General features: G+C 41.9%; 1 protein-coding gene across 1 annotated transcript in view; it reads left to right on the top strand.

Annotated features, from left to right (window-relative positions):
• Positions 1-7,976: 7,976 nt before the first annotated feature.
• FRMD4A (FERM domain containing 4A) overlaps positions 7,977-15,984 on the top strand; it is a 573,879-nt gene continuing 565,871 nt past the window's right edge. Inside the window, exon 1 of the mRNA XM_036908068.2 lies at positions 7,977-8,074. Within this exon, the coding sequence (XP_036763963.2) occupies positions 8,030-8,074 (45 nt within the window). The 5' untranslated portion in view covers positions 7,977-8,029. The remainder of the gene's footprint in view (positions 8,075-15,984) is intronic.

Genomic DNA, 15,984 nt, shown 5'->3' with positions numbered 1-15,984 from the left:
CTTTCTTTACTGTAGTTTTATTACCTCTGGTGACAGCTATTAAACCTTAGGAACACTTTTATCTGTAGTAGTCCTACCAAAATAGACTGTAGAGATGGTTTGTGGGAGGTAAATTCTCTCAGCTTTTGCTTCTCTGGAAATTGTTTAATCCCTCCTTCGAATTTGAATGATAATCTTTCTGGATAAAGCAATCTTGTTTCCAGGCCCTTCTCCTTCATTGCATTAAATACATCATGCCACTCCCTTCTGACCTGTAAGGTTTCTGCTGAGAAGTCTGATGTTAGCCTGATGGGCTTTCCTTTGTATGTGATCTCATTTCTCTCTCTGGCTGCTTTTAATAGTCTGTCTTTATCCTTGATCTTTGCCATTTTAATTACTATATGTCTTGGTGTTGTCTTGCTTGGGTCCCTTGTGTTGGGAGATCTGTGCACCTCCATGGCCTGAGAGACCATCTCCTTCCCCAGATTGGGGAAGTTTTCAGCAAGTCCCTCCTCAAAGACACTTTCTTTCCCTTTCTCTCTTCTTCTGGTAGCCCTATAATGCTAATATTGTTCTGTTTGGATTGGTCACACAGTTCTTTCAATAGTCTTTCATTCTTAGAGATCCTTTTTTCTCTCTGTGCCTCAGCTTCTTTGTATTCCTCTTCTCTAGTTTCTATTTCATTTATCGTCTCCTCCACCATATCTGATCTTCTTTTATACCCTCCATTGTACTCGTCAATGATTGGATCTCCAATTGGAATTCATTCCTGAGCTCTTGCATATCTTTCTGTACCTCCATGCACATGTTCATTATTTTTATTTTGAAATCCCTTTCAGAAAGTGTCATGAGGTCCGTGTCATCTTTCACAGTAGTTATATTGATTTTAGTCTGAACCAGGTTCCTTTGGCATTTCATATTTGTATATGGCACCCTCTAGTGTCCAGAAGCTCTACTCTCTGGAGCTGCTCAGCCCCTGAAGCAATGTCGGGGGTCACAAGGGAGTGGTATTGGTGCCTGTCGGGGGAGGAAAGAGCTGTTTCCTGCTTCCCGGCCACTAAGCCTGTCTGCACTGCCTGAACCAGTGTGTTGAGCACACAGTATAAGCCTCTACGCTTTGCGTTTGTAGTTCCTGTAGACAGATCTTCCCTCTGGCTGGCCTAATGCTAGGGTGGGGTTTACTGGTTTGCGAGTCAGGTAGGGCTGCCCTGGAGAAAGTTGCAGTAGGCTGTGTATCATGGAGGGGGGTCCTTGGAGCTGTGTAATCAGCCAGGGAACTGGAGTACCTAGAAATCATGAAAGCTCCCAACCTGCTGGGCAGAGTGCATCTGGAGAATTTTGTCTGCCTGTCCTTTCTCCTGAGCAGTAAGCTCTGTGCAATCCTTGCCCCTTTAGCAGCCCTCTTGCTAAGGGCTTCCTTGTTAGGAAGTCTGTCCAACTACTCGCCTTTCTTTTGTCCCAGAGCAGCTGGATATGGATCCCTGCTTTCCACAAGCATCTGGAATCTCAGTCTCTCCAGGAATTCTGCCTGTCTTAGCTTTCCAACCCCCTAGTCCCAAGAGTATTATGAAAGCACCATGAAATGTAGGTTTGTGCCCCCAGAGCAGATCTCCAGAGTTAGGTATTCAGCAGTCCCAGAGCTCCACTCCTTCCCCACTCTGTTTCTCTTCCTCCCGCCGGTGAGCTGGGGTGGGGGAAGGGTTGGGTCCTGCAGGGCCACAACTTTGGTACATTTCCCTGTTCCGTGAGGTCTGCTCTTTTCTCTAGGTGTACGCAGTCTGGGGCAGTCCTCTTTCCTGTTAGTCTTTCAGCATTAGTTGTATTAATTATATTTTCATATTATATGCAGTTTTAGGAAGAAGCCTCTGTCTCACCTCTCATGCCACCATCTTTAATCCTTTTGTTTTTGAAAGATATTCTTATTGGATATAGGATCCTAGATTGATAGTTTTCTTCTTTAAATTTTTGAATGGGTTTTGCTCCAATGTCTTCTTGCTTGCATTCTTTCTAGCAAGAAATATGTTGTAATTTTTATCTTTGTTCCTCCTTGTGTGAAATGTCTTTGTTCCTCTCTAGCTGGTTCAAACTATCTTCTTTATCTCTGATATTGAGCAGTTTGATTATGATGTGCTTTGGTGGAGCGTTTTTCGTACTTACAATTTGTTCAGTGTGTAATTTGGGAAAATTCTGACCATTATTTCTTAAAATACATTTTGTATCTCCCTTTCTTCAATGATACAAATTACATGTACATTAGGCTGCTTGAAGTTGTCACATAGCTCACAGATGCTCATTTTGTTAACTGTTTAGAAAAGCTTCTTATAATCTCTATGTTTCAATTGGAATGGTTTCTATGTTTTCAGATTCAGTAATTTATCCTTCAGTAATGTCTAATCTCCATTAATACCAACTATTTTATTTTTTCATTTTTAACATTGAAATTTTTTTTCTCTGGAAGTTCAAATTGTTTTTTCTTCTATATTCCACATCTCTACATAACTTTTTGAACATACTGAATAAAATTATCCTAACTGTTTTAATGTTCAATTCAGCTAAATCTGAAATCTGTGTTAGTTTTGGATGATTCTGACTGATTTGTTTTCTATTTAGTGGTCATATTTTCCTATTTCTTTCCATATCTTGTAATTTTTTATTAGAGGCCAGACATTGTCATTTTTACCTCGTTTGGTGCTGGATATTTTTGTATTTCTATAAATGTTCATCGACTTTGTTTTGGAACACAGTTAAGTTACTTGGAAATAGGTCCTTTCAGGTTTTGCTTTCATATTTTTTTTGGCAGACTCAGGAGTGATCCATCTATGGCTGATTAGTCCTCACTACTGAGGCAAAACCTTCTGAACATTCTACTGAATGTACCATGAATTATGAGGCTTTCCAAATATTGCTGGTGTGGACAGCCACTATTCCTGGCCCTGTGTAAATATAAGTCACCAGTCTTTCTAGTGATTTTAGGTGGTTCTTTCTCCAACTTCAGAAAGTTTCCTCTAGGGCACGTGGCGATCAGTACCCAACTGAGTACCCAGAGAGGCCCCATCTACAAGTCTCTGACGCACTCTCCCTATACCTCTTCCTCTCTCTGGGGCTCTGCCCTGTGAATTATTTGGATCTCCCCTGAGTCTTAGCCCTGTTCTCCTCAATCTGGGGAATCCACTGGATCCACCTGGGTTTCCCTCTCCCTTGCTATGGCCTGGAAACACTGAAACTACGTATTCTGGGGCAATTATAGGGCCTTTCATGGATCATTGCCCTTTGTTGTCCTATGTCCAGTGTCTTGAAAGGTATGGGTTCATATAACTTGCCCATTTTTTGTTTGTTTCAGGTGTGAGGGTAAACTTTGACCCTGTTACTTCATCTTGGCAGCAGCAGGAATTCCTTGAGATCCTCTTAAAATACAAATACATGATTACAATTAGAGTGTATATATCATTTTATGATCAAATAAACATTATAGCTCAGACAGACTGTTTCTGTATTTCTAAATAGTTTTCACGATTGCCATTTTAATAGCTGCAAAATATTTCAGTGTGCCAAATTTATGTGAGAGTAGTTTATACATTAAAGAATGATTTATGTTGTACCTCTCTCCAAAAAAGAACTTCAGATGGCTTACTAACAAAAAGGCCTAGTAAAAGAATAATTCAATATGAAATAAAAGGAAAAACAAGGTTGAGAAAACCAAGGAAGTAATAATGCCAACTATGACAGTATCTGCTCTGGGTATTCTGGCAGCCAAATGTGCCAACTGAGATTAATTCCCTTATTTTCATTAACAGAATGAAAGGGAGACTGAAGGGGAACTAACAGTTACTGAATGCAACTTAACAATAGGTATAATAATATTTTACTTGATTTTCACCTCACCCTTATGCTCCTTTTCCTGGTCACAGAGCAAATGACATATTAGGCATTCTTATTCCCAAGAATAAAATGACACAGGATTCTGAGACTAATGCCATCCATCATACAGGGTACCTTAGAAGGGTCAGATGTTTTCCTAGTGCTAAATTCCAAGAAAAATTTCTCACATAGGGCAATTTACACAGGCAACAGTGAGTGACCCAGTGATCAATACCTTCACAACAACTTCATACAAAATATAGGAGTTTTTCATGACTATATTTTTGTAATGGTTTTTGATGGGTGTGACATTGAACTGCCCTTCATTGGAGGAGCTGCAGTGAAAGGAATTATGTAGCTTTCTTGGGACATAATCTTACCCAAGGTTGGCATTTATTTACTTAGGGGAAAGGATTGTTGTTCAGAGACCCAACCAGGTCTCTAGCCTCTCCTTCTTTCTTGGTGGCAAGTTTCCTTGTCATTAATAATCAGGCTGTAGTCTGTTCTTCTCATTTTTCTCCTTGTCAACTTGTTTTTCAATGCCCTCCTCTGGCTCAGCCCAATACGTTCCATCTATGTGCTTCACAGCTGATGTTCCTTGAAGATTCAACTGACCTTGACTACCTTCTTTCTATGATCTGGATTGTTCTTGGACAAGGTTTTAAAAAGACCTGGAGAGCTCATACCTCACTGTTTTTGGGGGTTTTTTTGTATTAGGGTCTGTTTTACACTAATTCACTCCTCATCCTCACGACCTGCTCCATAATCCTTTGCACTCTGATTTCTATGTCTGTAACCCCACTAAAAGCTCCAGACATCATTGTGGAACTACCATTGTTGCTGGAATTCTGGGGCTCCCTCCTTTGTCAGGCAGCTACTCTTTATTACAAACTCCCTACTTGGGGTGCTGGCTTTTTCCCTTCTCTTTGTATATAACATTTTAGCATCTGCATGTGTGCCCAATTTAACATTACTGAGCACTGCTGCTGTCTGAGTCTGATGCTCAGAGCTTCAAGAGAGCACATGATAAGTGGCACCTAGTTATGATGACAGGACTCTAGAAGGGGGATAATAGAGGAAAGTGAATAATGGTCATAAAAAAGAGTAACTTAAAAGTTGTATAAACAAAGCAAATATGAATGTCCAAATGGAGAAATCAGGAAATATTTCATGGAAAATATAACTTTTGACATTGAAAGTAAACACATATGTGCTTACCCCAGATTCAGTTTATATACCTCCCAGATTTGCTTGGCCTCCCCAGTGGTCTCCAGGATTTAGCTATTTGCTTGGTAGGGAGCCCAGGTACTCCTACTGTCATTTCAACTCCTACACTGCCAGCCTTCCCCACATTCTCCAGGGTGTGGGCCAGGCTTGGGATAGTCTCCGTAATGTGCACTGAGGAAGGAACCTCAGCAGCAGCAGCGTCCCAGTTCTGTCTGACTGACCCACAGAGGCTGTGCCATGTCCCTCCATCTCAGGGCCCACCTGTCATATCTTTCCATTCACAGCTACTTTGTGGCCTGGTAACATAAGTCTGACGTGCAAGGGAGTTCATGCCTTATGGGGTCAATTTGACTAACGAGACTCAGATGATGGGCAGGAACAGGCTGGTAACTCCCTCTCTCTTCCTCACCATGATGGACTGTTCCAAGGTGTAAAGTCCCACACCTGTCTGGAAGCCCTTCTTATGACTGAGCAATTGTAGTATGACCAGTTCAGTAGGTCCCAGCTTGTCCCCACTCTCATCCCTTCCCTGCCTCACTTTCTCAACTCCTTCACTCTTGCTGCCCTGAGATTGCACCTCCCAATAATGCCTTCATGCCCGAGATCAGCCACAGACTGTGTTGTCCAGGGAATTTGGACAAAGATAGAGGGTGAGACTTTCCAGCAAAGTACAGAGAGAGGAAAGCAAGTGTGCTGAGGCTTGACATCAGTGGTTGACACTAAATCTTTCAGGCCTATCTCTCCCACCTGAGCATGTCCTGGACTCCACACCTGGACCTGCTCCTGCTGGGCCCTCTGTGGTGTAGCCTCCCTTCACTCACATCCACCAACTGCAGCAGCACCAATAGTAACTTTTTCCCTTGTGTTTTTTGTATTTTACAAGTACATAGTCCGTGTCAAATTATGAAACAGAAGTCCTAAGAAAGACATTCTGCTTATTTCCTCAAGTTCCAGCTCAAAAACTACCATGTTCTTGAGAACAAAAGGAAACTCTGCCTTTTCTGTGCAGCCCAAACAGGTGCAACATGTTTTAAGTCCCTTTATGACATTCGTCACATACTGCCTCATAATCATAAATGATTCTTGAGTATCACTGCATCTACAAGATCAAAAGCTCCTTGAGGAAGGACTGTGATTCAGCTTTGAATTTTCTACAGAGCTAATCATAGACTACTGCACACAGTAGGTGCTCAGAAAATATCAATTGAATACACTTAGAAACTTGTCTGCAAGGTCAAGGTAACACTGTAGATGCATTCCTTAAATATAATAATAATAATATTTCATTTTTTTATGATCCAGGTCCAGAATACTCTGACAGCTCAGTGTGAGGCCACACTCACGTGACTTATCATGTTTAAATCTCCAAGACCCTAATAGTAGGAAGTGATTCTCAGAGGTTTCTGAGGTCAAGGGCATTAGAGTCCAATCAGACAACATGGAGTAATGATTCAACCCCATTGGGCCACCACTGGATAAACAATGAGAGAGGAATCTCCTCATTCAGTGAACATTTTTTGAGCACTTACTTTGTGCCAAGCACTGTGATGATCAAATAAACATTTTAAAAGCATCAGTTATGCAGGACAACAGCTCTACTTGACCATAGGAACACTTAAAGGCTATTGATTTCTTCCCCCTAGTTTCTTACTTAGAAAGTTGGTTTCTGTGTTCCTGTATTTCACATTGTCCAGTTAATTTCATGGAGTTTTTGGAGTCATTACAACAGGTGAGAATTAGAAAAGAACATGAAAAACTACTACCAGAAGTATTGGTAATTGCTGTGTTTAGTTGAATAAGTGGATTCCCTAAGAAGACATAAGCCAGGCAGTGCTCATAAAAAAAGATGTTTTAATGTTCCTAAATCTTTGACTCTGGGAAGCCACTCATTATGTAACAGGCTTCCTTCTTTTTTTCCCAATGACATCTCCCAAGGAGAATGCTGCATGATATGATTTTCAAGGCTACTTTGCCTTTTTGTCTTAAGCAGTATCCCTTGCTACAAGTTAGCCTCTATGCCTCCTTGAGTTAGAGAGGCTTCTTCAAAATTCCTAACAGGCTGCCTGGTGGAGAGATGGGAGGGAAGGGAAGGGAGGGAGGAAGGGAGGGAGGAAGGGAGGGAGAGAGGTAGAGGGTGCCTGTCTGCTGTGTACATGTGGTACAGGCTGGGAGCTCAGAACGCTAACAGAACAGGCAGTGTAATTACATGTTCCTTGTAAGTATGTTAGCCTCATAAGGAACTAAGCTTGCCAGTCCACTTGGGAAGGTAAAGTAGATTTGGGAGTGGTGGGCGAGGTCATTTCATAGCTGTCTTCCTACTTGGTTATGAAGAGGGCATTTGCTGATCTCCAGTGACTGCCTGGTGCTTGTGGTCAGGCTCAGCCCCCTCGCTCCCAGACACCTGATTTTGCAAAAGGGACACACCTTTCTTCAGGAAAGAAGACACTGACCAGATTGCAAGCGGTAGGCTGTGACATTCAGCGTATTTATGCAGCAGAATTGCTGAGATGCAGAGGGGGTGGTGGTTTGGGGTTGTTCGGGTTGGTTGATTTATCTGTGATAGGGAATGTTTTATTTTAATTGTCAGTTAAAAGAAGAGCTGCTGCCTAGGCAAAGGTAGCAGTTGCAGATTCTGTGTTCTAAGCTTTTATGTTTGTGTTTGATGTGATTTCTGTGCTTGTGCAGCTCAGTGAAGCTAGGGAGGGCTCACCTTTAAATAACCTGCAGCTTCCTCTTTTCCTTCTTTTATTCCTCCCTAAGCACTGTTCCCACCCCTTCTTCCCAACATTCCCCTGACCCCCCACCCCCACCCCCGTGAAATGCTGCCTGATTTCATCTTGAGCCTTTTGCGCCCTGAGACTGAATTTCTGGCTGGTTTGCTGTAGGTATCTGTGGATGCTTCACGGTCCCCCAGGGCCCAGGCGGCCTGACAGTGCAGGAGCGTTGTGCATGGGAATCGGAGACCATGGCCGTGCAGCTGGTGCCGGACTCTGCTCTCAGCCTGCTGATGGTGAGTGCCGGGGGAGGTGGGGCCCGAAGCGCCCAGCGCCAGCCTCTCTCCCTCCTGCGTCGCATCACCGTGCGGGCTGCTGCTGCAGTAGCTGCAGACCTGCTAAAAATCGCTCTGCTTTATCCCGCAGGCTCTTTTGAAATGATTGTTTGGGTAAGAGTATCAGCCATGACAAAGCACTCCTAGGGAAAAAGAAGCACTAGATTTTCCATTTTAGAAACTTGTTGCTTAATGCTATTTTGAGAGATGTGCTTGCAAACAGGTGGTAAGAGCCCCTGGAAATAGATTCCCACCAATGCTTCCGCCTGGCTCGCAGCATCCTTTCCTGCCTTTTGCATCTAAATCGAGGTAATCATGTTGTTTGTTTATATCTTCTCATGGCAACTGAAATTTTTTGCCCACAGGGCAGTTGACTAGGATATTCTCTCTGGGTGCCCACTGTCTGCTCAGATTTCCCCATAGAAACGGCCGAGCAGGTTGTCTGTGGCCTCTTGTAGCATCTCCCAACTACAATGCTCGGGAGACACTCTCAGGCCTTGCCCAGGCATTTGTCTGTGTGTGGACCACTGACCTACTTTAAGCCGCTCTACTATCTCCATGTTAAGAAGGCTCTGCTTTTCTCATAGGAACAAGGACAGGGGCATTGCCTAGTTTTAACCTGATTGACTTCTTGTGTGACGCTAGGTTCAGAGTTTGCTTCTGCTGTCATGCTGCTCCTCCCTCTTCCTCGCCCAGTGGCCCATATGCTAGGGTAGTGCTGCCGGAAGGAGCCCCCAGCCTTGGTGTGTGAATGTCTAACGGTTACACAGGAGATTTCATGAACAAAGCCTAAGTGCTCCTGCTGTGTATATTGACCTATGTTTTCTGACTGAGAAGGGGAAATGCAGCTTTGTGAGGCCTGATGAGTTTATTAAGGACACTTGGAAAAGGAGCCAGTGGGGAGCCTGTCTCCTAGGTGGCAAGCCAGGTCAAGCTAAGAGGGACAAATATCTTGGTTCTCTGCTACCCCAAATGTCATTCAGGCCACAGAAGCATTTGAAATGGGCCTCTCTGCTGGCTTCTGATTTCACTAGGGGAGAAGCATTAGAAAGAATGAACATTGTTTTCCAGAGAAATTACCCTTTACTCGTCTTTCTTTCCTCACTGATTCTATTACCTTGTGATACTTTATCCTCCATTGTCTACCTGTGGTGACATAGTATTTGCGACTGTGGCAGGCATTGAAGTGGCAGCATCTATGAGGACCAGGAGACTCCCAGGAAACTAGGAGTCTGGATTATGTGCAAAGAAATCTGTTGGTGCATATGTTCACTCACAGGTATGCAGGTGTATATGATCTAATACTGTTTAATAGAAATAAATCCTGCATTATGTATATATAGTTTCTTACTTGTCTGGAAAAATAGCCTCAGGGAGAGCTGGGCCTGCTTGCTCCCAGATTTCTGCTCTGAATTCTCACCCATGCTTCTGAATACTTGGATATGTGTCTGTTTTACTGGGAGCCCTAAGGATAGATCCTCAGTACCCAAGTGGAATGCAGCTCAGCATCCTGGTAGAGCTGCTTCTTCTCTCCCCCATCCCACACACACTCTGGTTCTCCCTTTCCTGGGGCTCCCACATTTTATGGATGATGCCCCGGAGGTCTCTGCAGCTGACTTCATCCTCCATTTGTCAGTGACCTCTGCCCTCAGAGCTCTCGTTAGTGCTCACCTCCTCCCTGGATTAAAGGATTGTGTGTCTGTCTCTCTAGGAGGCTGGTGGAAATGCTCTTGACACAGTGATGGACCATTAGATCAAAGATCCCTGGAGCACCGTGTGTAATCAGAGGCAGTGCATGGTTTCTGATTCACGACTGGTTCAAGGGAATTTTCCCCTATAGATTTCATTGCTTTTTTTCATTTTTAATACTAAACCCCAAAGTAATTGCTTCTCTGATCTATTGCACAGTGACTCTCAAAATTTATAAGTTGAGGAGGAAAGAAAGAAGAGAAAGAAGCCATTTAGCAGAGGTGCTTTGGCTGTGAGTTCAGGAAGGAAGTTATAAACATTATTATTTATTAGCTAATCCATCAGCCAATCAGTTCTCGGTATTTATGGAATGCCTGCTGACAGGCAAGTAGCATGACATAAGCAAGAGTGGGAACTCATGAGCACCCAGTTTGCTGGGAGGTCAGTATCAGGTTGCCTGATTGCAATTCTGACCCTGTGCTATTGTTACTGGGCTGCAGGGTGCAGGGGGTGAGCATTTGACCACACTCCTTGCTTTTGGATAAGAAGGCAGCCAGAAGTTATATTCAGTGCAGACTCTAAATTCAGGGCAGGGGCATGTTTATTTGGTTATGGAAGCAACCACAGAGTCTGGAGTTGGAGACCCAGTGCTCTGTTCCCAGCTTTGCCACTCCCAGGGTGATTCAGGTATGTTGCTTAATTTCTCTGTGTCTTTGTTGCATATTTGCTAACTGAGGGGGTCATATTCATCTCTAGGTTCCCTTTCAAGCTCTGGTGAACATAATTTAAGACCTCTGATGACGGTGTCTAGAACATAGCTCCCTGACAGGCAATTCCAATGCTTTATTCAGCATTATGTCTTACTTGCATCCTTAGATAAACAATTTTGCTTTTAACTGGTGAAATTTATTTCTTTGCATATGGTTTTTATGCCAGGCCAAGTGTGTGTTATATTATCTGCTGGAATGAATGATCAGAGTCCTACCTGATTTATTCTGTTGGATAGGAGCAGGTAACCTTTGAAAAGTACCTGAGGTGCCTTTCCAAGTTGGTGCTGGGTTGAGGCATCTGGGAGGGGTCCTGAGTTGTAAGGATACACTGAGTGCCTTGAGGCAGATGAATGTCACTGACTGCTTCTCTAGGGAGTTGGCAGGGCATGGGGAGTTATGAGTGCCCATGCACGAGGAGCCCCCAGACAACAAAGGGAGGATGGGTGCAGAGAGAGGACAGGGTTGGTGGAGACTGCATCACATGCCATTGGAAAAGCCCACCTCCACCATCTTTGAAGAAAAGATACAGCACACTGTTGGGAACCTCCAGCCTGATAGAACTAATTGAAGAGCAGGAAGCTCCTGGCTATGTGTCATTTACTGAAGTCATGTGGGTTGGGGAATGCTTGAAGGGCTGGAACATGCCAGAGCCAGGGATTCATTGATCATTTCTTTAATGACAGGTTAGATATGCATAACCAAGGGGCTGCAGAGGGTGGTATTCTGTCATTTTGACCCTTAGATTCTGAAAGTTCAAACAGCTAGTTTTAAATGGTATTTAATGTAAATTAGCTGGCTAGGTAATAATGAAAATTATGCAATTTTGCAAACAAGGTCTTTACACACATTATCTCATTTAATCCCCTCAAAAACCTATTTCTAAGACAAAAAATTTTTGATGATCAGAAATTGGTGGCCTGTCAATGGAACTGAAATTCATAGGGTAAAGTCTCAAAAGCAAGGTCCTCTCTTAGCCAATGTTTTATCTGATACTGTATCAAAGCTCAAGAACTTAACATCCAAGATCTTCTAACACTTTGTTTTGTTTCAAATGAGGAACATTTGGCTTCTTTCTCTCCCTCTGTCTTTCCCTCCTTCCCTTTCTCCTTCCTTTCCTTATTGAAAAATAGTTGACACACAAAATATTGATTTCATGTGTACAACTCAGTAATTTGACAATTATATACATCAAATGCTCACCACAATAAGTATAGTTATCTGTCACCATACAGAGTTGTAACAATATTATTGATTGTATTCCCTATACTGTATTTTTCATCCTCATGACTTACTTATTTTATAACTGGAAGTTTGTACCTCTTTATCCCCTTGGGACTCAGCCCCTCCAAGGGGCTTACCTCTGAGCCATTCTGCATTTCCACATTTCTAGGTGGTAATCCTATATTCCTGTTTATCTTTATTCTTCATGTTTAAATTTAAAAAAAGAAGTAATAGCACATGTGTGGCTCAAGACATCTGGTTTGACTCTAGCAAGAAGAAATATTTTTATATCCATAAAAGACTTGCCATGTTTTGAAGGTCCAATTCTCTTGGACCCTGATTTTAAGAAATTGCTCAGTCATGTTTTACAATAGTAAAATAAGTATATAAAAACGAATTCATAAGTCAGAGAAGTTAGTGACTGATTATTCTCAATAAGTGAAGGATGTTAATTAGATTATCCCAAAGGTTCTTTCCACTCCAAAAATTTGATTTCAGATTTCTGGGAATCTCTTGAATAGACTAGCTCCCTGGTCTTTTTTGAATAGATTCTAATTAAAAACCTGCTCTTCTAAAACTTTATCTCTTCAGTTTCATTATATTATAGGTTCTTCTTTCCTCAGCTATTTTCCATTTTTGGAAATTTTTCTTCTTAATTAACGAACAAATACTTGCTGAGTATCTACTCTGGACAGGAAGAATACAAGCCAGTCATTGACTTTAGTGAACCTACACTCTTCGTTGGAAAGGCAAGACAGAGACACATGGAAACTATAACCACAAAGGATTTGTAGGATAACTTCAGAGACTCACATAAGAGCTGTAAAAAGACAGTGCATACCCATCATCAGGTGAGCCCTGGGGTGCTCTGAATTCAAAGCCTGCTTGTCAGGCTATAGGGGCTGATTCAAATTTAGGTAATATGTTGAGGGATGAATAAATTACGAGAGTGAATTTGAGATGAGGAGAATGATTGAATTAGAATGGCATCTAGATTGTGTTTGGGAGATAGAAAGTAGACTGGTTTGGATGGAGTTCCTATATGTGGCAGAGGGTCACATGGTCAGAGAGGCAGGTAGAGGATCTGGCTGATGTCCTAGCTCTATTACTATAACCAAATTTTCCTCTAAATTTGACCTGTGATGGGTCTCTACCTAGAGTTTCTAATAAGACCATGGATTTTCTCCAGATCCCAATTGGCAAAAGGCATAAGATATAATTGAATTCTGTCTTGAGGAAATTTGCTCCTGAGTTAATAATAATAATACTTGTTTTTCAGAATTCTTTTGTGTCTGTTGTCAGGACAGGTACTATATCTTTATCCATTATATAATGAAGGTGAGCTCTAGAGAAGTTAAATGGCTGAGTGATTTGTGATGAGATTGAGATATAAACCAGTTTTCCATAATGGCTAACTCATAGGTTTGAAAATGTGATATTAACCACCCTTACAGAAATTTAAAGGATGACTATTATGTAGTAATACAGAGTATAACCATCTGCAACATTGTACAGAGTGGAGCCATCTAAGTATGAGCCCCACAGCAGGGGCCCTGGATATTCAGGTCTATGGGTAGGACTGATTCTTAGTATCAGTTATCTTCCTGGTTTATTTTAAGGTAGAATAATTGTCAAAGACATCTCTGGGAAATGTTCATGTCATTGTTACATCTAAGTCAGTGGATGTAAATCCTAAGTCAGTAGTTCAAAATCCTTCTTGAACTCAATTACTCACCTGCTAAGGTACAATTTTCTAATGGGTATATCTGAAATCTTGGTATTAATAATTTTTGTAGTTAATGTTTAATGTACAAATTTATCAGAGCATGAAATCAATTACAGTTAAACTACCTTTCTCAGATAATTTTTTGCTAAATATATTTTAAAATAATTTTATGTCCCTCTGATTCTAAGTATCAGAGATCAAGTCCAACCAGCATTAGCAAAGAGGGAAATGTATTGACTGATGTGACTGGAAAGTCCAAGGAATGAAATGACTCCAGGAAAACTGGGTTGAGTACTTTGGGTGACTGAACTGGGACCCTGTTACTCTGCATCTCCCTGCTTCATAATTCTACTTTGCTATGTTAACTTTATTGTCCAGCAGATTCTTATCCCAGCAGCTCTGGGATTATTGTCCTTAGAATTAGTGGGCCCAGATAAATGAGCAGGTCTTTCCTTAAACAATTACCATCTGTTTGGCCCCATTGAATAATGGGCTTGTCCCAGACCAATAAATGCATCCAGCAACAGGTTGTCTGACCAAGCAGGTTGGTTTCTATGTCTAGACCTGTGGGGAGAAAGGAGGTGAGCCCGTTGGTTTACTCCATGCAAATCAAATAGAGTTGGGAGGGCAGGTTCCAAAGGAAAAGAGCTCTCTTATCAGAAAGGAGGAATGGATGCTAGCAAGGAAAGCACAGTAGATGTCCATTCCAACAGTCTTTGCAGCCTGTATACCACTATAGGGTTCCTGCAAAACTAGTTGGGAGTAAAGCATCAGTGAAGCCGAAATCATAGATTTGGTTTCCCTCAAAATATATATAAATGAAACAGCCCAACTGTCTAAGTAGTTTATGCTAGATTGAACATCTAACATCTATTTATAAAGTGGGATAATAATAGCTACCACCTAAGATTTGGGATAATTCAAGGAGATATGCATTTAAGTACCTAGCTTTGTTCCGAGACCTAACAAGTACACAATATTAGCAGTTGCTTGTTTTTTCTTAAAATTTTATGAAATGACCATCTGCACAAACTTATCTCATTGGACTCCTGCATGAGCCAGAGTCAGTCTAGAAGAAAAAGATGCCTAATTCTCTTCTTTGGTATCCCAGTCTCTGGACAATCAGTGACCACCTTGGACAACCAGCCAATGATTTTGGAAAAACAAATACACCCAGAGTCAGGTGAACCATTCCAGTTATAAACAAATATAAATTTGCATTCCTGTCTTGAGTAACTAACAAAATTTTCTTACCCTCTGAGAAGAGATGACTAAAATATGGGCTGCAGTATGTTCTCTCTGCAATGCAAAATACATGCCATCCAGGCCTGCTGCACAAGACTGGGCAGCTGTTAGTGTGTCTGCAAAAAATTAATTGAACAGCTGTTTTGCGAAGTTTAGTAGTGGTTTGAAGAGCATATGCTACTATTGCAGGTAGCTATATCTCTTAAATTCTATGCCAAATTATGAAGTCAAATGGAACATATGGTATTTAGCCTGGTTGTAATCAGAGGTCCTGGAAATAGACTTGACTAAGACCGTGTGGTACACACTAAGCAAGTAGATTAAATTCCAATGTCAGGATAACATTAGCCTGCAGTTCGTGTTCCATAGCAATGTGTGCTCTTTATAACCCTGGATGTTGAAATCTTAGACTCACAGTCTAGACCTGGAGAAGCAATTTTCTAAGCAGTAGGTCCAGTTCCTCTCCCAAAGCAGCATCCTGCATGCCCATGGTTTTTAACTCTCATCTGTATGCTGATGACTCCCTAATCATACCTCTGGCTGGGGCCTAGCCCCTAGGCTCCTCATGACTATCAATTCAAATACTTATCGGATTTATTCTCCTGCTTGTCTCATAGGTGCCTCAAACTTAATTCACCCCAAAGAGGAATTATGATTGTTTTCCTAGTCTACGTGTCTTACCATCACTAGTGGTGGTACCATTTTCCCTGTCATCGAAGAATTCCCTTTGACTCCTTGCTTTCCCTCACCTGCCTTGCCTAGTTATCTCCAGGTCCTGTGGCTTCTGCTGCCTCCAGTTCTCTCTAATCTAGTCTCTCTGGCCAGTTCTCTTCCCCTGCCTCTGTTCAAGCCTGTAATCTCTCACGCCTGGAATACCTGCTGAGTCGCTTACCTGGCCTTCCTGCTTCTAGTTGCTGTTCACTACGTCTGTCCTCTGGACATTGTTAAGGGTGACATTTATAAAATGAACCCCTAATTTCTCTACTGATGAGACCTCCTATTATCTTCTAAAATGAATGTCTAAAATCTTCTGATTACACCTGATTATGCACAGGATAAGGTTCAAGCCTTTTGGGTTTTCTTCTTCTTTTTTTATTAAGGTAAAATTGGTATATAAAATTATATGTGTCATGTATACAACATTATATTTTGATATCTGTATACAGTACAAAGCAATCAAGCATTTCAATATAGCAATATAGCCGTCTCCAGGTCTGGCC

The sequence above is a fragment of the Manis pentadactyla genome, chromosome 3 (assembly GCF_030020395.1).
Source record: "Manis pentadactyla isolate mManPen7 chromosome 3, mManPen7.hap1, whole genome shotgun sequence".
NCBI lineage: Eukaryota > Metazoa > Chordata > Mammalia > Pholidota > Manidae > Manis > Manis pentadactyla.
The sequence above is the reverse complement of the archived record's forward strand: the minus strand, read 5'-3'. Positions and strand labels throughout refer to the sequence as shown.